This window comes from Conger conger, chromosome 9 (assembly GCF_963514075.1).
Source record: "Conger conger chromosome 9, fConCon1.1, whole genome shotgun sequence".
Lineage (NCBI taxonomy): Eukaryota > Metazoa > Chordata > Actinopteri > Anguilliformes > Congridae > Conger > Conger conger.
In genome coordinates this window covers 34,049,980-34,076,897 of record NC_083768.1, presented here as the reverse complement: position 1 = coordinate 34,076,897, position 26,918 = coordinate 34,049,980, and the positions used below count along the sequence as shown (strand labels likewise).

Genomic DNA, 26,918 nt, shown 5'->3' with positions numbered 1-26,918 from the left:
GACTAAAAGGAAATGTCAAAGAACCAAAGCACCCTGGTGGTCAGAGTGTGATAATTTGGGCATGTATGGCGACCACAGGTGCTGGCTCATTTGCCATAATTGATAATTTAGCTAACTGCTGATAGCAGCAGTAGCAGCATGGATTCTGAAGTGTACAGACGCAACTTCAATCAAATGCCACCAAACCCATTGGATGGTGTTTCATCCAACAGCAAGGCAATGATCCCAAACATACACCTGTGCTCTCTTTCTTCTTAATGATGTTCCAATCGGTTTGTTTCGGTAAGCCTATTGTTTGGCCAATGTCTCTGACTGTTTATTTATGTCTGACTGCTTCTTGTTTCTTATTTGTCAGCCGCATAATGGCTTCCTTGACTGTCGTTGGCAGAACTCACAATTAGTATTTATTCTCACCCCACACATTCCACCTCATTTGCCATATTGGCCGTTGATTGATTACAGAGCAAAAGGAACAGAAATTGTCCAAATATTTATGGACTGCACTGTATGTATGTATTTATGTATGTACAGTACGTATGTTTAAATAAATAATTGCATATTGTTCATGAATGCATATTTTACATACCACTTTATAACCATGATATGTGGAAGCATTGTCCTCTTTATGTTCCACAGTGTAGGCCTCGGTGTTCAGTATCCATTCTGTGTTTTAGTTTTTCCTGGCACACTCTGTATGAATATAAAGTATGGAATCTATGAAACGGCTGTGTGAGCTGATCTTATTTCCCCCGCCTTGACATACCACCACATAAGCCTCCTATTAAAGAAACATGAAAGCGGCTTCTGTGGAAAATGGCTGCTCCGTGGAGTCGAGCAGCTACAGACCTCCTGTAAACTCAGTGAGAACATCTGTCAGGAAGAGGTGCGCGTTCCAGGCCACTAAGGCAGCGCGCCATCTGGCGCGGCCGTTTGCGAATCGATCTGCAGTTTCCTGCCTCTTAAACACACTGCGTCGTGTCTCTACCCCTTCCTGAGACTCGTGTGATTAAAAGGGCCCGGAGCCACAATGCCTTTTCACCGCAGGCTTCACGCGCACACGGGATGTCAACCGCTATCGCTGCTGCTGGGAGATTTTGTTTCAGAGAAAGAGTGCGCATTTGTCACACCGTTACATTTCACACTGGGAATTCCCCCGGAGATGGTGTGTTTACATGCAATTAAACTTAAGAGGAAAGAGAAGGCATGTTTAAAATGTCAACTTTTGCTATGCAACATACAGTAGGCAGTTGTGTGTATGTTCATTTTATTCTTGGATGAAGCATTAAAGGTCCCATTGTGGAAAATGACATTTCCCTTGTTCCCGCTATGTGGATTATAAAAGAGTTGAAGATGTTTTAAAAACACTGTGATAGTATTTATCAGTCTCTGAGTAATGTTGGCGTGTCTGACGAATCAATCGTGCAAAAAACAAAAGAAACTCATTCAAGGTATAAACTTTTGATAGACCAAAAATTGTTAATGCGTGAAAGTGCAGGCAAGCGTTCCATAGAACGATACTCTTACAAAGCCAGACGTGGTACAATACGCTCAAGAATGTTCTGGTCACAAATATCAGTAATATCTCTAAATGCTGAGAGCCTTCCTGCATTTTAAATGCCCTCATATCACATCACGACATGACTTCATTTAAAGTTAAATTTAAATCCACACAATCCGTATGAAGATTATTTATTTATTTTTTTTACATTCATACACACACGCACCGATGGCGATTCATTCACCCATTCATACACACACTCACACACCGACGGCGACTGGCCGCCACGCAAGGCGCCGACCAGCTCGTCAGGAGCATTTGGGGGTTGGGTGTCTTGCTCAGGGACACTTCGACACAGCCCGGGCGGGGCATCGAATCGCCAATCCTCCGACTGCCAGACGACTGCTCTTACTGCCTGAGCCCCCCGTATGAAGAAAATGTGCATATCACAACGATATGCAAATTTGCATATGTCCGCCCTCAGCACGGTCCACCTTGTAGCCAGAAGAAATCCTAAGACTCGACATAGGGCATTCTGTTCGTAAGAGCTAGCCAGCCAATCAGAACAACGGTTCATTAATATTGAATGAGCCTTAAAGACAGTCACTAAAACAGCCTGTTCTTGGTAAAGCTTGTGAAAGTCGCTAGACAATGGACATGTTCAACTGGATAGAGATTGTTTTTGGCTCCTTTATGGATAGCAGGACCTAAAATAAAACACTGGAAAGGTGTTCAATGTGGGGCCTCTAAATGGTACATAGTTTCTGCTTATCAATGGATGTAGTGAAATGTCGGCCTCCTTTTGTTTGCAGCTCAGAGTGTATATTTAACTGTGTAAAGCTAAGTGCTGAACACTCCCAAGGGTCTCTGTCTTTACTATGAGTAAAAGGTAAACACATTGTCAGGGTAAGGCCTTGAAAATATGCCAGTTCTGGGGGATGTGACTTACCAAGGGAGGCACATAATATACAAAACAATCATGCCTAATTTCTGGTTTAAAAAGCATTCTGTAAATAAAACTCTTTGAAAGCAATGCTTGACACATAAACAGATTGATTTATCAAGCTAAAACATCATGTTGGAGGACTTCATCTTCAAAGATTAGACATTCCTCTTTTTTGTGGAGACCCGATTGTGCAGGTCAAAATGGGTGTGACTTGGAGATGGAGTGTTTTGAAGTTGGCTACATTGCAAGCATGCTAAACTGCCAGTTTCCCTGTGAACTTTTGGATTGAGAGCTTCAAACAGACATGTATGTCATGCAAAATACTGATTAATCTGTGAGTCCCTTATTCCACTATACAGAAAAATTTGTTGTTTAACTGTATTCAGTTGATGAATTGCCATTTAAATAGTCAGGCAAGGCACCTTCCAGCTCACCAGTTCATTTATTATTCGTGAACAAAATTTCCTGCACAGGAAATATCAGAGGCCTAGTGTTTGCCTTTGATGTGTAGACTTATTCCAGAAAGGAATTCATCAGCCTTTATTGTTTGCCGTGGAAGCCAAATTAAGGAGAATAAATTGACAATAAAGCCTCAATGTTTCAGTAATCAAGCAGTAATTTCAAATTTAACTTTAAATTAAGTCATGTCGTGATGTGATATGAGGGCATTTAAAATGCATGCAATGTGGGCTCTCAGCATTTAGAGATATTACTGATATTTGTGACCAGAACATTCTTGAGCGTATTGTACCACGTCTGGCTTTGTAAGAGTATCGTTCTATGGAACGCTTGCCTGCACTTTCACGCATTAACAATTTTTGGTCTATCAAAAGTTTATACCTTGAATGAGTTTCTTTTCTTTTTTTGCACGATTGATTCGTCAGACACGCCAACATTACTCAGAGACTGATAAATAAGGCTCCAAACATTGACAGTCCAGTAATGATGTGGGCTGCACGATGAGGGGCAGGATTCTTCGTCGTTACGGCCGTTCGGTTATGTAATGCGTCGTTTAGACTTGACATTTTGCCAGCATAAAACAGCGTACCATCGGGTGTCCCACTTCAACGAAGGGTCAGCGTTAATTGCATCACATTCGAGAGTCGTTGTTAATGCCATTTTTATTGCATCATAATCAAGGGTCATTGTCAATGACATTGGGACACAATTGTCTCTCTTTTTCTGAGTGCTCTGATAATTCACTTTCTCCCAGACTTGTTATAGCTAAATGAGCCTCTGGAAGCCACCACTGCCCCGCCCGCACAAGGCATGCTGCTGCTGAACTGTGTGTGCTCTGACAGTGCTCTCGCCCACCAGCCAGTTGTTTTGTTTTTAATGAATGCAGACTCATAACCTCCTCTTTATGTCTGTCAATCAAGCTTCACATCATCCAGCCATTAAGCATCGCACCACAGTCTTCTGAAAGGATGAAAATTCCAAGCTACGACGTGTGAACGCTACTGTATATTGTATAACCTAACCTTGCGGGGCACAGTAATTGTTTCCTAACTCAGAAGTGTCCTACACCCACATTATTATGTAATGCATTGTGTGTGGAGTCCTCCAGGTAATACGGTGAGAATGGTGTGAGAGTTGCTGGAGGTACATGATGTAGCAGGGATGAATTCACTGATTTCAGAGTTTGGAGATGAAATCCTGCGTTTTGCCGTCTCTGTCCTAGGACGTATGCTCTGCGCCGAGTGCAGGATGGTTTCAGAGAGAACCGGAACGTGGATAACCCCAAACTGCTGGACCGTCTCCTGAGCCAGGCCCGGGAGGACCTAGCAGTTATTAAGAGACAGGTGAGCGTACCAGTCAGAACCATTGGGACAAATATGGACCAAGTGCCTGTGATGTCACCCACTGACCATCCATGGGCTTGTGAAAAGTGCTTTGAAGTCGCAGAAGTGAAGTTTTGTCTTTATGACATAACATAAAATTGAAATTGAATTGAATTGACTTTATGGACTGGCGACCTGTCCAGGGTGTATTCCTGCCTTTCGCCCAATGTATGCTGGGATAGGCTCCAGCCCCCTGCGACCCTGATCAGGATAAGCGGGTTCAGATAATGGATGGATGGATGGATGAATTGACTTTAGATGGGAAATAAACACTGATTACATTGTCTTGTGGGAATAAATATTGACTTTGTATTTTTACCATATTGTTACCATTGACTTTGAAATGGGTTGCTGAAACACCTATACTGGAGCCAACCGCATTGGCGGTATTGAGCAATGTCTCTCAACAAGCCCAGGAATTTGGCCTCAGAAAGAAGCCCGGTTTTGGCCGCTTGGTTTCCGGTCTCCCATTGACTGGAACAGACACATAAATCTGGCCCATAGGCGATGAGTATCACGATCCACGCTTCTCTGTGTATCAAGGTCAACGGGTCCTTCACTCACTTTGTCTGGATTATGTTTGTCAGTGTATTTGAACCTGCCACAGCTTCCCTTTATGCTGACTCACACTGAGTGGAGTGTATGCTGAGGAGAGCATCAGATTTGGCTGCTGGGCAGATGGAGAATCTGAGTATTTGAAGGATGACCACTGCCCAGCATGCACACAGTTCCACACCGCACGCCTGTCAATCAAGGTCGGTCACCGGAACATTATACTACCCAGTAGCTACATGCGACTGGCTGGTTTACCCACCCACACAGAAATCCATTGCTGACCCAGGCAGAACAGTGCTGGCTTGCTAATGAAGCGTTTGAGGGAGGTTCTGGCATGGGGTCACAGAGGAGACAATCATAGGAGGCGCAGAAGCTGTAGAAGCTGCAGGAGGAGGTCAGGGTGAAGGCGAGCGCCTCACAGTATACTGAAGCATCTCACAGGAAGTCAACTCCTCAGGCCTTCTGCCGGTCTGAAGGACCTCTGCGGAAAGTGCTGGAAGGCCTGAGGTAGGTGTTTGTGAAATATTCACAGACACAATAGGTCTGGTGTGTCTTGACACCAACGAGTTTCAGAAGAGAGAAACGCGGTCTGAATCCAGAGAAATAATACAAAAATAATGAAAATAATATGTTCTGTTTCAAATGCTATCAGAATGTCATCCCTAAGCCATTGTACAGTAAACCCTTATTTTTCCCCATGTCCATGAATGAGACGGTGGCTTCTGTTTCTTGGAGATTTTGTTGTGCAGTCCCTCCTTAAATTACCTTTTTAGTGCTGCCAACCAGAATGCGCACATTTAAAAAAATTTTGTGCACCCTGGTCTGAATAATTTTTATCTATTTTTTTTACTGCTCAGTAAAAAATACAAGGCATAATGGTTTTTATTCCAGTAAATGAACCACAGACCATTTAAAAGTTCAATTTGATTTATACCGTTCTCTTATTTTAGACGTCAAAAATACCGGTCCGTTCCATCCAAGCGCTATCTTTTATGCGTTTTTTCTGAGCTTTAAGTAGAGAGAATATTCAGTTGCATACAGAAGCTCAGCTCCACGCCAGGATATCCCTGCAGCTGCATATAGATGAGCACCTGTTCAGTCCGCTGTCTCCAGGCCTGAACAAATCTCACTAATGGTCGGTGATTGCCTGCTGTCGAGATTCTGTCCTAATAATCAACCTACTCTGAAATATAATCACCTAGGAGCCCTGGAAGGCTTTTTTACACTTCCACAGGGTTGATGGTGCCATGGGTTTTTTTTTAGTTCCTCAGAGTCTGGCCCACCAGGTGGTCATGAGTTTGGGTCCACACGGGAGTGTAACTGAGTCTGGGCCTCTGCCATGGGTCACTCCAGTTCTACACCACAGAGTTTGATGTTGGGTCGATGTGGCCAGCCAGGTAGACACTGTCATTAGAATGCACCCTGCAGGTGTGAGCCATAATGGAACCGCCCCCACCTACCTGTCTCCGTGGAGATCAGTGTGTGCGACCCCAAGGCGGGGGTCAGGTGAGTGGCTGTCTCCATGGCGACGGCGAGCCCGTTCTGTGCGGAGGAGGTTGGAATGAGGTTCTGGGCAGGTGCTCTGCTTGACCCGTCTGACCACAGTGCAGGGATGGACCTCTGGTCCGACAGCTGACACAGCCAACCACTCCACAGGTGCCCTGGAGACTATGGGACTCAACAAGCTGCTCAAGGACTCTTTTTTTTACCAGCATAAAAAAAACCTTTTTTTTTGTCATTATACTGTATATAATTTATTCAAGTTGCCCACTCCATTACATTGCAGTCCCTTATCAGATAGTTTTTTCCAGAGGGGCTTACAGAAGTGGAGAACATCAGTCTGAATGCAAAAGTGCCAATCACCAATAAGCTCAGTGATACTCTCAGGGAGGAGGGTGGGGGAGAGATGGCCCCTCTGTGTGTGATGTTCCATGCTGGAGGTGGGGGAGGGACGGTTCCACGCTGGAGGTGGTGTGTGGGGGTGAGGTTCCACACTGGGGCTGGTGTGGGGTTTGGGGGTTGGCGATGCACCAGGCTAAGGGGTAGGGGATGTCCTGGGCTCAGAATGGGGATAAAGTGTGTCACACTGGGGGCGGTGTGGGGGGAAGGTTCCACGCTGGGGGTGGGGGTGGTGTGTGGGGTGTGGGGGTGGGCGATGCACCAGGCTAAGGGGTAGGGGATGTCCTGGGCTCAGAATGGGGATGAAATGGTCCACACTGGGGCTGGTGTGGGGGGAGGAGTAGGCGATGCACCAGGCTGGCAGGAGTTGGCGTGGATTGGACCCCTCGGTGGGTGACATATGAGAACCAGGCCCACGCGTTGTGTGACTCACTGCGTCCATTTGCCTGCGCAGCGTCACTGGGTGCTGTCACCATGTTTTACACCTCCCCCCCTGCACCACCACACAGGGCGGAGACACGACGAGACATAATGGATATAACTCAGATATGAATATAATAGAAACCCTCACCTCCACTTACTTTATATGTTTACCAATAAGTGATTTTATAAGGTCTGTGGAGCCCACTATTTCAGCAACCTTTTCACTTACCTAGTGTGTGCCTTTATTGTTATTATTATATTCTTATATAAGATGGCTTGTATAGCTACATTTATTCCATCTGTTTATGTGGCCAGAAAGGTAGAGAAGAGACTGGACTATAGAGATGATAGGGGAGGGTCCCTACTTGCCGAGGGCAAGTTGTTGTCCACTCCCCTGGATACACTTCCCTTTCCAAAATACCAAGTGCACAGCATGATAAATGATCAGGATTTGCAGACTGCTGCAGGTAACTTTTTTAATTGCTTCTGGTTTGAAAGCATTCAGAATTTGGAGTCTCTTTCCTCTCCCTTTTTAGCTATAAAATGTCTGGAAACTGATCCTCTGTGTTGTGCCCTGATGCTAGCATTGCCTTGCACAGCTTAGACAGGCTGTTTCCAAGAACCGGCACTGATTGTTTTTCTGTTGTGGTCTTGGATGAGAATATATCCAGATATAGCATCTTAATAGACCAGGCGCCAAAATGATATGGGAAAAGAGGTGTTTTGGCAGCGGGACGTGGTGTCGCAGCCAGTAATGGGGAGCAGGCTGTCTTCAGGCATCCGAGGATAAAAAGCTCCCGTCCTTTCTGGTCTAGGGTGTGTGTTTCTCGTCTTTTGAAATATCCTACTCTGCATCTCGAAAACCAGAGCGCTCGCTGTGGGATCGTAGCCGGTTAATTTCGGTTGAAATGAAGCCAGCATCTGCTTCTGTCAGCGCAAGCTTCTGTCTGCCTGTCAATATAAATCCAATCCTGTGCGTCTCGCAGAAACTCATTTTGACTGCTGTCAGCGTGCAGCCTCGTAATTGGCCCTCCTGCCCGGGACGGGGGTGGGCAGGTGGGGGAGTGTCCCTCGTGGCCAGAGTTCTGGGCTCCGGCCCCTGTTCATCTGCGGCCCTTCAATAGAAGAGACTGGAGAGAGAAGCTTTGTGAGCCCTGAAAACTATTAGAGCCATCCTATGCAGTAACTTCATGATCTGCACCCACGGTAGCGTTTTGTAGTTGCGAGAAAAGTACTCTGTCTATATCCTCCTGAGAAGCAGCAAATAAAAGGTTTCTGAATTGTGATGTTCTGTATTATCTGATTGCTTGTTGCGAGAGTCAGTGAGTCAGAGAGTGACAGCGCACAGCCGGGCTCATGAAGCCTCACCATCAGAATCACATTAGCCTGGTTTCCCCGACTCCTCAATTAAGACCGGGGCTCCATGTTGCTTTCGTCTCGTACGTGTGCTCAGGGAGGCTGGCGATTCAAAGCGCTGGATGCCTTGAGTGGATTTGGGAGATGACACGGGGAGAGAGAGGCTGGTGAATTAGTCATGAGCCCACACGCGCAGACGTTAACGCTCTCTCCCTCTCCTCCTGTTCTCCGTCTCCACCCGCGTCTAACCGCCCCTCTCTTATTTATCCCCCGTCAGATGCCCCTAATGCATTATTTATTTTTGTTTTTGTGTATTTTTTGGACAGAAGACCGAGAGCTGCTGGCGGGAGAGAGATGCTTCCGGGCCTCGACCGTTGGTCTTGAACTCGTAGCGGAGGTGTAATCCTGTTTTATGATGCGAGGGAAGGCTTTTTCTCTTTTAGCGTGCTCTTAGGTTCAGGGAAGACGTACTGCCATCCCTGCTGATTTGCGTGCGCCTGAAGTCTTGGGGGGGTTTATCTGTAGGATAACCTGAAATCCTCTTTTGTTGAAAGCTTGCCGGAAACAGCAGTATGTCTCGGCAAACATGCTTTACCGTGCTCTCCCAACACTCTAAACTTCAGTTATGACTCAGAGACATCAGTGACTGTGAGAGCATCAAGGCACAGTATGAATACAGAAATGTGTTTTTGCCTACGAAATCACCTTTTATATTTACCCACCTGCTTTTATATTTACCTTACCTTTACACACACACACACACACACACACACACTCAGATAAGAACACACACACACCACACATACACACACACACACACCACATGGACACCACACACACACACACACACACACACAAGTCCTGCTCTTAGTTTCTTTGTAAGTGCCCACTGTACCCCTGAACCAGGCTGCAGAAAGCCCTCATTAGCTGATAGTGTGATGGCAGCATTACTGGCCTTGTTTCAGAACTGCTGATCGCTGCCTTTGATCTCTGAGGCTTTTGAGGGTTTGTAGTACTTGTTTCCTGATTTATTTTTCATGGTCTTCTACCCAGGGAACAAAGTTATATTTAAATGGTATTTATAGCCCTGACCCAGCTTTGAGGAAAAAAAGTATAATTGGGAAGGAAAACTTTGCAAACCTAAAAACATGACAACAAGCCTTCTAAAAGCCTCATGTTAATTCTGAGTTTTGCGGATGGCTTTCCGCAGCTAAAACGGATGTGTAATGCCTGTGCTTAGTCAGTCTCATTCGGTACAGCAGCGTACAATTCCCTCCTGTTGCTGCTTGGCCTTTCTGATCCTTCGGCAGACCTGAATTAGCATGTAGCGCTAGCACTGGCAGCATCTGGACACCGCGGTACAGGATTATAGCTGAGCTGTGAGTGTAGCCAGCCGTTTGTCTGCTCTTTGCTCTCTTCCACGCCTGTGTAACAGACTTGTGTGGCGCCACCTGTTGTTCCGAAGTGCAATGTGCAGGTCGACCCGAGCAAATTGACACCTTATACTGATAGTGGAGCAAGGAAATGCTTTTCTTTGTACATAAATTTAAGTGCCCAGATTACCTGTGTGCGTGTGTCTCATAGCACCGCCGATATCTGTACAGGGAACTGACTCACTACAGCCGTGTAGAGTGACAATCAATGTCGATGCTTCCACTTCACTTCAATTTGAAATAAGCCATTGATCTGATTATAGTTCCACTCAGATTCTATTCCAGAGCCCAATATGTCACTTTCTGTGGCATCCAGCAATCTTTGTGTCACAATAATTTAGTGCAGGGAACTACATATCTCCCAACGGTATGGTGGTGAAATGTCTTCTACACAGGAGCATTCTAAGATTTAAGGTGTTCTGGCAGAGAGGTACTCCTCATGCATGTGAGTACAGTAATCTTATTCAATGCTCAAGAGACACAAGCGTAGCCCAGCTGTAATGCTACAGTGATCAGTGATTTTTCTGTCTCTAAAGTGTAATATATTCAGAACTCTGTTTGGGGTTCTGTTTCCTTTCCTGTATTCCCAGGAGCCACTGTGCTTCAATAACTTAAGAGCCAGGACTTGTATACTATAACTTAACATCCAGCATCTGTGTAGCCTACTGTAACTTAACATCCAGTATCTGTGTAGCCTACTGTAACTTAACATCCAGTATCTGTGTAGCCTACTGTAACTTAACATCCAGCATCTGTGTAGCCTACTGTAACTTAACATCCAGGACTCGTATACTATAACTTCCAGCACCATCCAGGACTTGTTTTGTAAGTAAATTCACTGTGCCTCTGTTGAGAAAACATGTTGTTTGCCCTTCCATGGTCTCATCTCATGACCTGCTTCAGCTCGGTCTACAATGTTCGTGAGAAAAACGTTTAGACTCCTTGATTTCTGAGGAAAGGTATCTTTACATGCGTACCAATGCACCATGTTTCAGCCTGCTGCGATTAAGCACAAAACCAACTGCACAAAAGGCCGCGGGGAGCGCAGGAGACTGAGGGGGGGTTTGCATGGCCTCCGCCTTTTATATTTGCTGCTCATTAGATTTAGCCAGCACACCTGCAGACGACCTGGAGCTGGAGAATGTGATTGCGTGGCGTTTCATTCTTTTCTCAATCTGCTAATTAGATTTTTGCCGCTCGGTGCTGGAATTCTCAGAGGCGCCTGTAGTTATAGCGCTTCCTGAGTTATCATGGCTCCTCAGTCTTTTATGACAGCGGTGAGGGGAAGCCTGGGCCAGCTTTAATTGGACGTGTAGCTGCAGCTTCATATGGCAGGGAGCTCAGCGAGAGTTTAGCTTTTGAAGCAGAAGGCACTGGATAAAGGACAGTTTTACGGTTATCAAAACTAACAAACATTGAAAGCCCCCCTGGTCTGTTGTGCAATGCAGGAGTTTTCTGATTGTATTGAAGTCTGGCCTTTTTTAATGTTTAGCTTTTATTTTTGAGAGGGTTTGCCCCCTAGGGGGCATACAGGTTGCAGTGCAGAACCAGTTCCTGTCTTTGCTGTTTAAAAACCACGTTTAGTACAGCGAAAGAATGTATAATGATAGGCATTATAAACAACATAAATGAGATACAGCAGACAGGCTGACTCTGTTTATAAAATGTAGGAAATAAATGAATGTCCAAATGAGTAAGGAAAGACATTTTGTTGCTTTTTGTCAGTTTTGTTTGGGGCGAAGTAATTTACTGAATTATCCAGAATGCTCCTCAGTCAAACAGTGACTGTGGCTGATATGCAGCTAGTTAGTCATGTGATCGTGAGTAACAAGCATTTGATGACCTCTCTCATTTCTCCCTATCATCCTGCAGAATGGAGATGCCTGAATGTGTGTGTGTGAGTGTGTGTGTGTCTGCCTGTGTGTGTGTGTGTGTGTGTGTGTCTCTGTGTGTGTGCCTGTGTTTGTGTGTGTGCGTGTACGTGTGCCTGTGTGTGTGCCCGTGTTTGTGTGTGTGTGCGTGTACGTGTGCCTGTGTGTGTGTGTGTGTGTGTGCGTGTGCGCGTATATGTGCGTGTGTGTGTGCGTGTACGTGTGCCTGTGTGTGCCTGTGTGTGTGTGTGCGTGTACGTGTGCCTGTGTGTGTGTGTGTGTGTGTGTGTGTGCCTGTGTGTATGTGTGTGTTTTTGTAACTCGGCTATAATTCAGACACTCCTGTAGTGCACTGAGGAGAAGCCCTCCTCCAGCATTACTCTCTCAGAAGACTGGGGTAGCTGAGGGATTAGGAGTGTGTGGGACGCGGCCCACGCGAGACGTGACGCACATGAATGGCTGTACAGAGGGAGACACAGACAGGTAGGAAGGTGCGAAGGTGGAGATGTTTGCAGAGATGTTGTAGGGGTGAGTAAGTCCTGTATGCTCGCTGCCAAACAGCCAAGGAAGAGATGGAGGAAGAGCTCTCTCAACAGGGTGGAGAGAGATCGTCTGCTTAAAGCCCGTAGGCTCTAAGTTTACAACCCTTTTAAATGGGCTTTACCGCCGTGCTATGTGCCCCGCGCGTTCAACTGAATCTCAATGAGCAATTGCTTGCACAAAAAAGTAATCAGATCAGAACAGGGACATTATACTGAACCTGCAATAAATACCTTATAACTCCCCAAATATGTATATGAATTGCCTGTGTAACCAGCCCTAACCAAACCACAATTTAAAAAACTGTAACTAGTAAGCCACAAAATGGAAACTGAACATGTCACATTCACAAGAAAAAGTCCAGAAACCAGCCTCCGCAACTCAATAATCAAAATGACAGCTTGTGCCATACAGAACCAGCCTGTCAGAAGGACAGAAAAAGTAGCCGGTCGGTGGATCTATGCTTTACCTTTGCAGCACTCTAATGTCTTCTCGCGTTGGCACCCTCACAAAAGGCCTGCTGAACCTCTAAAACGGGAAGTGGTAGATGTGTGAACTTCCTTCACCACCTCCCGCTAGCGTAATGAAATGTAACATCCTTTTTGCGTTGTCATGCTTGTGTAACCGCTGTCTGCAGTGTTGACTACATCCATGGGATTAAATCAGACTCTGTTAGCGAGGTTCCAGAAGGAGTATGCTGACCAGGAGGTGCGAACTCGCTCCCTGAGTTACAGCCCGGCAGGTCAAGCTAATTTCTAACACCCACGCCTCCATTAAAAATGGGTCTGAAAGATTCCACTCCTCTCAGAATTTTCCCTCCCTGTACAGGGCTGATTTCAGGAAAGTTGTGTTCGCGTCTGGTTAAAAAGCAGAGGACTGCTGGCAGCTCGTATTTGAGATTGTTAACAGTCTGGAATGTGATTCCCAGGGGGTCAGTGAATGGTTGGTGGGAAGGAAGGAATTGGGGCAGCTTTGGAGAGACTGAATGCAGGAATGGGTTTTGTTGCATCTCCCATTTGAAATCAGTTGTCCTTGATGGGTTATTCTGGCCAAGGTTACGGTTGGTGCCATCTGTTGACTCAGAGAAGGGGTTTATAATCAGAAGCCCACAAATAGACAAGAATAAAGCCATGAATCTCGATACATTTCGACTGTTATACTGCCAATGGTCGATCTGAGGAATATCTTGTCAGATTTACCATTGGCAAGGGGCAGCCCAGAGAGTGGGAGTCCTGATTGTGCCCCTGATCATTTCCTGGCCATTTACATTGACATGAGAGTACTATTCTCAGGCATTGTACCACGGTGCCAATGTGTCATATTTAATATCATCATCATGCACACCATGTTGCTTTCTCCATTACATACAGCTACATCACTGTATGCAGTTCACATTACCATAGATTTCATCAAAGCCCATCAAACTACAAGCATGGTGGAGATACATCACTTCATTGAATGCACAGTCCTCAGCATGTTATATCATACAATAATCACCAATGTGGCAGCTCAGTATGCGCAGACAGTAAGCACCTGGAGACTCAGGTAAACCATGTGACGGACCACATAATGAAACGGGCTTATACTGATAACGTTGCGTCTGCGAGATTTAACAGCACAAAGATTCTGAAGATCCCCCATCAGAAGAAGTTTCTCTCACTGGGAGAAGTGTCCACTTCTGGCCTCTAAGACTATTGATCCACTTGAGAACTTCGGCTGGTCTGCTCTAAGAAGGACTTTTTAATGGGAAGCAGCCTTTGTTCCCATGGGCTGAGTGCAGCGATCAGAGTCTTCCCGTCTGCAGAGAGCGGGTGAAGACCACACAGGAGACAGATGTGAAGAGATCAGTGCTGCTCGTATTTGGCTGGTCCTGCAGGCGGAGAGGCGGCAGATTAGAGCGACAGTGGCGCGTCTGCGATCCTTCGGGGGCCCCGTACGCTCCCCGCGTCACGGGGGGGATCGCCGGCCGTCACCGCCCGCAGTTAGAGAGGCGTCTCTGTGATGAAATATTCATCTGAGGCGCCGCAGAGCCGCAGACACGTCGCAGAGGAGTCCTCGCCCCGTTCCCTGGCGCGTGGAGAGGGAAGCCGCGCGATTGGAGCGTTGCGGGTCGACTCCTGACGCAATAGGCGGAGAGCGTTTGCTGCTGGTGGGCGGAGCCTGAGTGAGAGGGCCCGGCAGGGGGATAATATGTGCTCCTGTCGGGTTTACAGACTTGTTACTGATCCAATCCTCCCTCACTGTGGGATGAAGAATTCTGCACTAAAGGTTCGGTGAAGTGACATGGCCCATATTCATTAATGATAAACATCTTTGTAGCTAGTCTCCAGCTGCATGTTGGGTATGCTGCCACATGGTAATTAGGTTGTCTTCAAACATACCAGAGAAGGGGTTGCCTTTTATAGAGATACGTTAGGCATTTTTAAATACCTAATAAAGTGCTCACTGAGTGTACATATAATATATGTAAAATACAAACAGATATACAGTCAGTGAACACTTTATTAGGTAGACCTATACACCAGCTTGTTAATGCAAATATTTAGTCAGCCAATCATGTGGCAGCAGCTAAATGCATAAAAGCATGCAGACATGATCAAAAGGTTCAGCTGTTTTTCAGACAAAATGTTAGAATGGGGAAGAAATGTGCACTTTTACCTATTAAAGTGCTCACTGAGTTTCATTTTTATATATAGCTCTTATGTGATGTATCTGTTACAGTGATCCTCAGGGGACTCCTTTTTAATATGCTGGTTCTTTAACCAAACGGGGAGTGATTTAATTGTGTGTGCAGGCACATAGTGAAACATAATGTTGTGTCTTTGTTCTGGAAATGAATGGAACCAGTGACTTCTGCATTGGATTTATTTTTGCTCTCACGAGGCTGCAATGGGCTATAAATACACACAATCCTTTCATTAGCGCCTCTTTCATCAGGTTTGTCAGATGCAAAGAAGCACCATTTACAATATAAGCCTCTTATTCATTATAACAGAAACCAACTTTCTCCTTAACTTCAGGGAACTTTGCTTAACTAAATGGCTCTTACTCCAATGCTTAATTTGAAAAACACTACAATAGATAAAATAATAAATATGAATGTGCAACACTGGGTAATTTGTAATTTAAAGTTGACAAAGTACATTAGAGTTGAAAGTGTGTCATATATAATAACATAACAACATGAATGAATACCTTAGTTTATTCCATAATATAATATTAACATAGTTATCTTTTTATATGTGGATTTTTGTCACATGCATCTTAGGGTTTTCTTCTCTGCCGTTTGTGTTATGAATTAGCGGACTTCCCCCTCGAGTGTACAGATGCATAATTTATTTATTGTTGGTAATTTCATCAGTACTGCCTGGTCCAGGAGCTCTGGGTTTTCTCAGCTGGTATGAAATGCAGAACTGCACTTCACACAGGTGCAGGAGATGTGTTTCTCCTTTGAGAACGGCAGACGAGGCTGGCAGCCATGTTGGGTTTGCTGTGTCGGTGGGTTTGCTCTGTTCCAGCTCACGGCCCCAGATGGAGGGGTGACGGGTCTGCCCTTGCACTCGTTTGGACCGGCGCAGGACCGCCTCTCAAAGTGAAACCCAGGTCCAATCTTCCATCTGCGCGAGGGAACACACAGAGTCCAAACGTGCAGCGGGGAGGGGAGGGGGATCTGCAGACATTTGCAGGCTATTGTGTCCGGGTGACACGAAAACGTTTGTATTGACGGTATGATGACAACTTCTTCTGTGGTCTTTGTGTCAGTTTTCTCCTCTCTGAGGTCACGAGGCGCTATGAAGGGGGGGTCAGTCTCTTTGTGGTATTGCTTTGCATAAACACTTGACCACAGTGTTTATGCCTAACCACAATAAGATCCGCACAGCCGTTGGGCCCTTGAGCAAGGCCCTTAACCCTGCATTGCTCCAGGGGAGGATTGTCTCCTGTTGTCTCCTGCTTAACCTAATTAACTGTACGTCGCTCTAGATAAGAGCGTCTGCCAAATGCCATTAATGTAATGTAATGTAAAAGAAAGATGTCTCAAGTCTGAGCATTCTGAAGATAAAATGAAATGACCCAGACCAGGTGAAGTAGAAATATGGGGCTGAAACTGTCCATAGGTTTTTCCTGACTGGACATCCGCTATGATCTCTACATTTCTTGAGAAGCAGAGGGGTTGCTTGTGTATGGCATACCTCCAGGGCTAGCAGAATATAAAGGGACCTCCTCGCTGTGTTTCCTTCATCCACCGTGTTCATTCCGGTTTGCCGCGTTTCTCCCCCCATTCAAGGAGAAACATCTACACGTCACTCCTGCTCTCTTCCGAGAGGCGTGCTCGTTATACCCCATGGCTTTGAAAAGCACAGTGCCTCCATAAACATCGATGATGTCTACAGAAAAGTGTTTAGCATCTCTGGGGGGGCGGGCGCCATCCGATGGGAAGTCTGGTTTCTCTCTGGGCTCCACTGCGGGACCAGGCCTGGTCCAGGACCGTTATGATGCCCTACGGCCCCATGGGCCGTCGCACATTTCCTGTGTTACAAAATAAATGTGCCAGACAACACCAAGGCAAGTTCCTTTAAGTGTGAATGCCTGAATGCTCAGACACACCACCTGTGAGATCAGGGGTATTACACTCGGGTATTTGTGGCTGCCTTCAGATCGGCTGCCAATGGAGAACCTTGAGAACAAAGTGTGTGCATTTTTTAGTAATTCAAGAACTTCATGAGTCATTGCTGCAGAGTCGCACCAGCGGACACTGCAGCTCTCCATGTTCTGACACCTGTGCTTCAGACTGTTTCATATGCAGGCACTCTACAGCACTTCAGCTGATGCGTGCGGAGCATTCTGGGGAAACAAAATGGCTGCTGTGTCTCACTGCTTGTTTGTTTTGACTTGGGTGATTCCCTCCATTCCACTGTAAACACGTTTAGATTGTGAAATGCGCTATATGAAAGCCATTATATCAGTAAAAGTGATGTCGGTGTGAATGTGAATTAGTCTTATTCTGCATTCTGCAAATGCTTGATCATTTTCCAATCATGGTCTCTGGAACCTGGTGTGTCTTTTCATCAGGTGGCTTGTGGCAATCTCAATGTAACCTAAGGGGTTTCTAAACCTAAAAGAGAAACACCACATGAGACCTTTCGCTCAATGTTTTGTTCCGTGTCTGAGAACCACTTTTACAAATCTGTAAAATATTACTGGAAAATTGTGCTTGTTTGTGTGTGTGAACACAGTTATGTGGGTATGTTACTGATGCTAACGGACTTTGCTTCAGTATACTGTATATCAGCAGAAGTTCTTGTACATTCAAAATTTAATTACATATTAATGTACAAAATCACAGTTTCTGATCCCAAAATCAATGTTTTTAGCTCTTGGGAATTTCCAAACCAAAGCAAGAGAAATAATTGCAGTACTACATCTAAGATTATATTATATAAACACACAGTGTTGCAAGGATGTGTGATATGTTTCATCTCAGATCTTTATTTATTTGGAGAACTGGGTGGTGATAGTTGGCGTGATACTCAATTTCACGATAAATAAAATGGTACAGAATCAAGAAAGGTGAGAAAAACAACCTCAGTTGGCAAGAAATGCATTCTTAACTGTATCATTTTTGTAGTTGTCTTGCCACTGATTACCATTTTTGCCACTAACCTATGCAAACAGAACAGTACCACATGGGGGGTGTTGAGAGATATTTCACAGAATCATTTTTAAGAAAAGTACTTTGCTTGACCACCCCATGTGTTCATATATGAACAGGTATATGAAAAAAGCTGCAATGTTCACCACTTGCACATCTGTCTGCAGGAAAAAAACTTTCCTCAGCTGTTGTGAGATAATTAACTGACTTTTAAATTGTTCTCACTAAGGGAGTGATCAAGGTTTCATTTAGGTTTTGGCGGGCTTATGTGGAAGACAACTGTGTCATTATGAAGTCGTTTTTTGTGGGGGTTTTTTTACATAGATTGGCTAGGTGGCGCATTTGGCAGTGTTGTGCATCGATTGGTCCGTATGACAGCAGGGAAGGTGACTGAAGTCCCCCTGCTCATCTCTCTGCTGCCACAAGCCCTGCCAGCGCCGAGCAGCAGTCTGGAGGAGGGGAGGCGAGCAGCAGTATCTGAGTCTGGAAGAGGGGAGCACCGAGCAGCAGTCTGGAGTCAGGAGGAGGAGAGGGGAGCAGCAGTATCTGAGAGTCTGGAGGAGGGGAGCAGCAGTATCTGAGAGTCTGGAGGAGGGGAGGCGAGCAGCATTATCTGAGAGTCTGGAGGAGGGGAGGGGAGCAGCAGTATCTGAGAGTCTGGAGGAGGGGAGCAGCAGTATCTGAGAGTCTGGAGGAGGGGAGGTGAGCAGCAGTATCTGAGAGTCTGGAGGAGGGGAGGGGAGCAGCAGTATCTGAGAGTCTGGAGGAGGGGAGGGGAGCAGCAGTGTCTGAGAGTCTGGAGGAGGGGAGGGGAGCAGCAGTATCTGAGTGTCTGGAGGAGGGGAGGGGAGCAGCAGTATCTGAGAGTCTGGAGGAGGGGAGGGGAGCAGCAGTATCTGAGTCTGGAGGAGGGGAGGGGAGCAGCAGTATCTGAGAGTCTGGAGGAGGGGAGGAGAGCAGCAGTGTCTGAGAGTCTGGAGGAGGGGAGGGGAGCAGCAGTATCTGAGTGTCTGGAGGAGGGGAGGGGAGCAGCGGTATTTGAGAGTCTGGGGGAGGGGAGGGGAGCAGCAGTGTCTGAGTGTCTGGAGGAGGGGAGGGGAGCAGCAGTATCTGAGTGTCTGGAGGAGGGGAGGGGAGCAGCAGTATCTGAGTCTGGAGGAGGGGAGGGGAGCAGCGGTATTTGAGAGTCTGGGGGAGGGGAGGGGAGCAGCGGTATTTGAGAGTCTGGGGGAGGGGAGGGGAGACAGGGACAGACAGGGATCCCAGAGAGCCAGAGGTCGGCCCAGTGCAACAGGAGTGGTGCGGAGGCTGCCTCCCTGGTCGCTTCAAGGGCATCTCTTTACACAGGGGCCGCGCCGCTAAAGATTACAGCTGTAACCAGAGCAGCCCCCCCACGCCGTGACGGACAGGCCTGGGGTTCACCTGGAGCTCTGCTCCTGCCGCCTGATACCCCCTCTCCCCAAGACCAGATGCTGTGGGACTCTCCAGTTGCTGATTAGTGTGTCGAAGCGTTGTCCTACAGATTTGCAAGGAGAAAGGGCTGGCAGAAGTTCCTGGTGTTAGATTGTGGTGTGTGTGTGTGTGTGTGTGTGTGTTTGCGTGTGTGTGTGTGTGTGTGTGTGTGCTAGAAAGAGAGTGTGCCTTGGAGAAGGACAGTAAGAGAGAAAGAGGGAGTATAATACCGAATCAGGAGGAGTTGGCTTCAGCCTAATTCACATATTGCCTTAGTTCCTTTAATTTCTTAGCATTTATGCTGTTTTGTTCTTTCCCCAACATCATTAGAGTGCTGTTTAAGCCAGTATATGAGAACTCTCTTTAATTTCCCTCCAGCACAGATTTCACTGGAGTGCTGTGTTTAAAGAAAAAAAACATTTCAGGTGCCAGGTAGAATTTACTGGCTAATGTCTGCTAAATTGTGGGTCTAAAGGTCCATTCATTGAGATGTGCTTCAATGGCCAAATGCGGTTTAAGCATCAGGGAGACGAAGAGGGGCAGCCATCAATTTTCATGCCTGCATCCCTCTCTGTGCCAGCACTGCAACACCGCTCTCAGCACCTGCCTTTGCCTCGTGCACTGCATAATAAACCGGCTTTGCACGGCTCCTGTGAAGCAAGTTGGAATAAAATATGCAAGGCAGCGCATATTATTTTGTAAAAAGTTGAGTTAATATCCGAGAGTAAACGCAGTTCTAAAATACCTACAGCAGCCTGTCACAGAGAGCTGTCAGCGGTGTAATAGTTACCCCGTAGTGTTGAAAGTACAGGCCTGGTGTGCCGTGTATCCGATTGCCACCTTCACAGCGAGCTCTCTGAAAGCTTGCTGGAGGATACAGCTAAGAGAAGAAGTGAGAGATCAGAGGCCTAACATCTGCGCTATCTGTTTGCAGTTTATCGGGCTAAAAACAGCAGAAGGAGGCAAATGGCTCATTTTAAAAGCGAGTGAAGTTTCGATCCCCCGGAACCCGGGGGTTCCGCCTTCTCATCTGCGGGGCTGAGGTTTTCCTTCTGCAGGGGCGTGTTCTGAACCCGCCTGCAGCGCTGCTTTGTGGGGGCGATGCACCTGCTCCGGCAACAGCGGGCGAACCTCCAGGGGCGCTTTTAAGGTTTAACGGCGCCCGGCCATGAGCGGTCAACAGGGGGAGGGAGCGTTTGACACCAGCCGAACCGCTGCTGGTGCTAATGACTGTGTGAGAGAGGGTCTGCTCTTTCTCTCTGTTCCTTTCAGCCAGCCGGGCTTGTCCCCGTTGCTACAGAAACACACGCCGGCAAGGCCGGAGCTGTGCGCTTCCAGTCCCCCCCCCCGTGGTTGTTCTGCCTTCAGTAGTTCATTAAAGGGCTGAACATGGGTGGGTGCTTCTGGGTAATTGAGTTTCCTGCCTTTGCGGTTGTGAGAAGCTGACGCGGAAGTTATCTCAGGGTGAAGGAATCGGTCCTAATGAGGGGACTCTTCAGCGAGTCCCTCGACATTAAATGTGTGTTTCTGTCGTGTGAGGACAGGGTCTTGCCTAGCTTGCAGTGTCGGTGGAGGGAGTTGGCTGCAGTGTTGCATTGTGGTGTTTGTTCAGTGTGGGTGGGATCTCCTACAATTGAAGAAACTGTCTGAAAAAGCCCTAGATTGGGGGGGCAAGGCACTCCCACAACACAACTGATCTTTCCTCCTCTAAATAAAGTATGAGATCGACTGCATAGATTATTCTGTTGTGTATGCGTGCGCTCATTCTGTCACACTGGCAGTTGATGAGATGGGACTTGGCGTAAAATGGAGGTAAGAGCAAAGCGTCTCCTTGGGGCTGACTCGGCGCCGTCTCGAATGATTGAGGCCATAACTTGGACGCTAACTCTCCTGTGAAACGGTAAACCACGGAGGGGCCAGCGCTTGAACTGAATGACCTTCATAGTGGTGTGATGGCCTCAATCCAGTCCTTCCACTGTTGTATTTGCTCCCCATACACACTCCACTGTGTGTGTGTGTGTGTGTGTGTGTGTGTGTGTATGAGAGAGAGAGAGAGAGAGAGAGAGAGAGAACACTACATAGTGAGGAACAGATAGTTAAAAGTGAGGGCAAAGCTGCTAAATATTCAGTGCCACACCTGTTCTCACAGATTTCAAATGATGCATTTATGGGGTAGTTTGCTTTCTGTGCTTACAGACACATTTGAAGGAATTGGGGTGTTTATATATAGTAATATGACTGTCTGTTAAAGTGCAAAAATAGCAACCAAATTAATTTCTCTGTAATTAGGATGACAAAGTATGACTTGACGACACGTGAATATCAGGTTTGGTCTGCACCCACGAATGCACTTGTTTGGCCCGAAATCTCGATGGCACTGGCACTTTTGGGCACACCCTGTGCCCGTTGGCACAATAGCGGCTACAATCCAAATGGCCGTGTTATTGCCACACGCGTGTGCTCAGTGCATGGCCCCCCTCTCTCCCTCTTCTATCTCTCTCTGCCTCTTCCTGTCATTCTCTCTCTCCCGCTCTCCCCCCTTTCTCCCCTCCCCCTATCTCCCTCTCTCTGCCTCTCACCCTCTCTGTCGCCCCCTGCTCTTTGTCTCTCCCTCTCTCTCATTTCCTGCCTTTGGGGAGGAAGTTGGGGCTGTTTGTTGTGCTGCTGTCCCTCCCTGCTCCTGGGTCCTGGGTCCCTGTGTGTGTGCTGCTGCATCACTGCTCCTGTGTGTGTGTGTGTGTGTGTGTGCTGCTGCATCACTGCTCCTGTGTGTGTGTGTGTGTGTGTGCTGCTGTATCACTGCTCCTCAGTGCTAGGTCCCTGTGTGTGTGTGTGTGTGCTGCATCACTGGTCCTCAGTGCTGGGTCCCTGTGTGTGTGTGTGTGTGTGTGTGTGTGTGTGTGTGTGTGTGTGTGTGTGTGTGACTGTGTGTGTGTGTGTGTGTGTGTGTGAGTGTGTGTGTGTGTGCTGCTGTATCACTGCTCCTGTGTGTGTGTGTGTGTGTGTGTGTGTGCTGCATCACTGGTCCTCAGTGCTGGGTCCCTGTGTGTGTGTGTGTGTGTGTGTGTGTGTGTGTGTGTGTGTGTGACTGTGTGTGTGTGTGTGTGTGTGTGTGTGTGTGTGTGCTGCATCACTGCTCCTCAGTGCTGGGTCCCTGTGTGTGTGCGTGCTGCTGTATCACTGCTCCTGTGTGTGTGTGTGTGTGTGTGTGTGTGTGTGTGTGTGTGTGAGTGTGTGTGTGTGTGTGTGTGTGTATGTGTGTGTGTGTGAGTGTGTGTGTGTGTGTGTGTGTGTGTGTGTGAGTGTGTGTGTGTGTCGCTGTATCACTGCAGAGGGTCACAGGGAGGGGTGCTCCTCCCTCTACAGAGAAGCTGTGTGGGAGTCAGAGAGCGTGTCTGTCTTTGCTATAACCACATAATACAAGCAGTTTCAACATCCAGCAGCTGCTCTGATCCACAGCCACATACATGGATTACAATCTTAACATGCTGATCCATTTACACTGCCAGGTATTTTACTGAAGTCATTCAGGTTCAGTACTGCGCTCAAGGCTACAAGGGCAGCACCCGAGCTTGGAGTCTAACCTTTGAGTACCTGAGCGTTGGGGTAACCAGCCAAGATCCCTAACCGGCACACTGCATTGCTGCCCAATGTATTTGGTCTGTGAATACTCACACTTGCTAAGCTTGTACTACACTGAATTTACACTGCTTGTCAGTGTTCCCGGTGTCATTGGTTTGATATGGATGCACTTTCAGATGCAGGTTTTCTGCTTCATTACAGTGGTGTTGGGTTCCTTGTGTCGATAACAGCCTTTCCCTGCTCCTGCCGCTTGGCCGTTTTGAACTCTTCTGTAGTCATGACTGTAGTCATGCACAGACCACAACATATGAACATTTCCATGCATTTCACACCTTCCTCATAAATAATACATTCCGTATCATCGTTTTCATCGCAACGCTCCAAGTGGGCAGTCTTCCCAGAGGATGATCAAATTGACCATCTCCTCACTGCAAGCTGTTCTCTTTCCTGCCAACTCGGGCTGCTTCTGCACTGGCTGAAGAGCGGAGGAAGGGAGCAAAGCCACGTGCGGAAAGGCCCGCCCGGGCGTCTGGAGCACCCCGTCATCCCAAGGGCATCGTCTCAAACCCCGACGTCCCGTATTCCCGCCGCGGCGCAGAACCCTGACACAGGGCCGGGGGAGGTGGTCGCTCGCCTTCCAGAATTTTCCGTCGTGATGTAGAGGCGTTCTGGAAAGCGCCGCCGGCCCGGAACATTGGGCTCGTAGCCAGCTGCTGCCGGCACTTAGGATGCTGCCGCAACATCTGTCCAGCCACCTGCTGGGAGCGTAAATTTAGACGCTACCTACGTCCTGCGAAGACACAAGGGGACGGTGTCATCCCTGGTAATGTGACAAAGTGTCTTAACTCAGTTGAACTGGCAAAGCATGAAATGTCAACCTTCCAGAAAAGCCACGGTGTTACTGAAAATACTTCTTCTGCACCTTCTTTCTTTTCTTGTTCGACAGTCTAGTCTCCTCGGATGATTAAACCGTGAAAGATTAGGGGGGGGCTAGGTGTTTCAACGAATTGCGTTATTTCCACATTTCATCAGAGCAGAAACAAAACGTTGGGTGTGAAGTTGATACGTGCTCTGTTTGCTTTCGTAACGCTGAGGAGCTGCTAACCGCTCAATCCCAGGGGTACAGGGACACTCTCTGGAATTACTCTGAAACTGTTAGCAGCTCAGGAAGGGGAGAGCCATTCATTCTCCAATCTCCAACAGTGTGTAGCCATTCTTAATGGCTGACTGGTAGTAATCTGCAGCCAAAATAACCTTGAGCTTGGTTTGCAAACCCCGCCGTATTACGGCCCGGTTCTGATCCCTCCTCAGGAATCTCTCAGCCGAAAAATAGTTAAACGCGACCGCTCTGGAATGAGCGTGCCTTTGGCACCATCGGGTGGAGGAAAGCGGCATGGCAGGAGTATTACGGCAGCGGGCAGGCATCACCTCGATGCAGCTGAGGCGCATATGAAATATTAATGCGTGTGGAGAGATGAGATGCCGTCACGTTGGCAGCACAACCGGCATTGTGTGCAGCGGTTAGCGGGCGTACTGGAGCGACCGCAGGTGTGGCGGACCACAGAGGAGTTGAACAAGCTCGACCGGTGAATCCATAAACGGGATATTACGGACATGGTGACGTGTGGCCACTCCAACCCAATTCCTGCTCAAGCTAAAGTGCCAAACTGGCAGCAGCCCGCTCCAGCGCGTCTCCCTTTAAACTGTATTGGCAATGAATCGAAGCACCCCGGGCACAAGGCACGGCGAACTGGTTTCTGTCGGTTACAACTGAAGAATTAGGAACTGCCGTTGCACATGCCTCAGTTCCTGCTGGTTGCAGAAGGTTGGTCCGTTCGAGGATGCTGATGCTCCATTTCCGCATTTGGCAACTTTCTCGCCAGCGAGAGTTTTCCCCAGATGAGTGAATATGAACCATTACATTACATTAATGCAGACACTCTTATCCAGAGCGAAGATTAGGCTAAGCAGGAGACAATCCTCCCCTGAAGCAATGCAGGGTTAAGGGCCTTGCTCAATGGCCCAACGGCTGTGCGGATCTTATTGTGGCTACACCGGGGATCGAACCGCCGACCTTCTGGGTCCCAGTCATGTACCTTAACCACTACGCTACAGGTTGCCAGGCCAAACCACCATGGGCCCAGGATACCACATTATTGCCTGTGTCTCATATACAATGATGAAGTTATGTGTTTGGAGAAGTTTCCGCTGGGTTTGAGCTGACCCTGGAGCAGGCCCGTGGTTGAGGCTGCAGGTGGTGAGCGAGGCCTTTTGGCACAGCTGTGTGTGTGTGTGTGTGTGTGTGTGTGGGCGGAGGTGCTGATGCTGGTGAAACAGGAGCTGGGGCTCTGGAGGCCGGCACCCACCCTGGGGCAGGGGGGAGCACACTGCCGGATAGAGGGAACTCTCAAGGTCACACACACAGAGCTACAGTCCACGCAGGCAGAGCAGTGTAGCTTCAGCTACACCTACAGTGTACTGTCGTACTCCAGAACTGGCCCAGCCAAAATAACTACAATTCACAAGTTTTACTATTTCTTCCCCTTGCATTTGCTCAACGAAATGTGCTTCATTGCTAGTTTCGCATTTTTTAATGTATTCTTGAGCAGGCTTATCGTATTGAAAAGGTATCCACTTTTTTCGGATGACATATTACAGAAAAATAATGATGAGGACACGTGAATATCTCAAGCACAAAATACATGTAGCTGCATAGAAATTAATGTAATGTCTTCGCACTGTGGCATTTGCAAATGAAATGTATTCAGCTAAACCTTCAGTCCTTTGACCTTAATCACAGCGTGCTATGCATATTGCATACAAACACTATATAAAGGAAAGGTTATCAGACGCACCTTTGCACGGTGAATCACTGTATCAGAAATTGAATCCCTCATTGTTTAGTAGGAGTGCGTTTATGTGTGTATAGCCTTTCACTGACAATATTTGAGCTGCAACATTACATCATGATACGTTGTGCAATCATCTGTGTGAAGAGACGACACTTCCCGAAATGGGGCCATGACAAAAGAAATACAGGTTGGGTGTGTGATGTGGGGGCGTGGTTGGGTGGGGGGTTTATTCAGAGGCAGGAGGGGTGTTGTTATGGGAACGAGTTGAGTCGGAGAAGACAAAGATTATCCTGTGTAGACATGAAGATAATAGTGAATATTTTATATCCTGGAGTATATTGCTTAAAACCCCTTTGTGCAAGCCCCATAGTGGTCATGGTGTTGGCGTCTTGAGATTGCTCAATTCAAACATTCAGTGCTCCCGCAACCGAACTATAAGTGGAGGAAACAAACTGTTTTCTAGCTTTATTAGTAGGTGATACATAACATGCTGAATACAGAGTGTCTAACTGCCACCACTGTTGCGTAATTAGTCCATTTAGCAAGCACCCCCTTTGGCAAGGGCTCACCTGCAACTAACATGACACATCGGACAATAGTGTCTATCAGGGGGTTCAGAAAAATATTATTTCACCGGCAAACATTTGTAGTCATAGCAACACTATAAAGCCATCAACAGCTTGAAGATAGTCCAATCCAGTGGTGAAAAATGCTGCCCACTGACTGGAAAAACAAGTTTACCTTGTCATTCCTCTCTCAATATCTGTGACTAAATATGGAATAAATGTACGATATTACCATCGGTTTTACATGTAGAGATTCAGAGGTCATTTGTTTTTGAGAAATAAACATGGAAATAGGCGCATGCAAAACCCCACATGCTGTCAGTTCATTACGGTTGATTGATAACTCTTTTATTAGGCAGAGGGCAATGTACGCTTTCCGACGGTGAATGACAGGTGTGACTGAGTTTATTACAGAGATTGAGAGTCCAGCATAACCGCGTGAATGCTTCTTCAG

At 47.2% G+C, this 26,918-nt stretch overlaps 1 protein-coding gene across 1 annotated transcript in view; it reads left to right on the top strand.

Moving 5' to 3' along the window:
- LOC133137047 (LYR motif-containing protein 4-like) overlaps window positions 1–26,918 on the top strand; it is a 34,308-nt gene that overhangs the window by 3,200 nt on the left and 4,190 nt on the right. Inside the window, exon 2 of the mRNA XM_061255043.1 lies at window positions 4,126–4,246. Within this exon, the coding sequence (XP_061111027.1) occupies window positions 4,126–4,246 (121 nt within the window). The remainder of the gene's footprint in view (window positions 1–4,125; window positions 4,247–26,918) is intronic.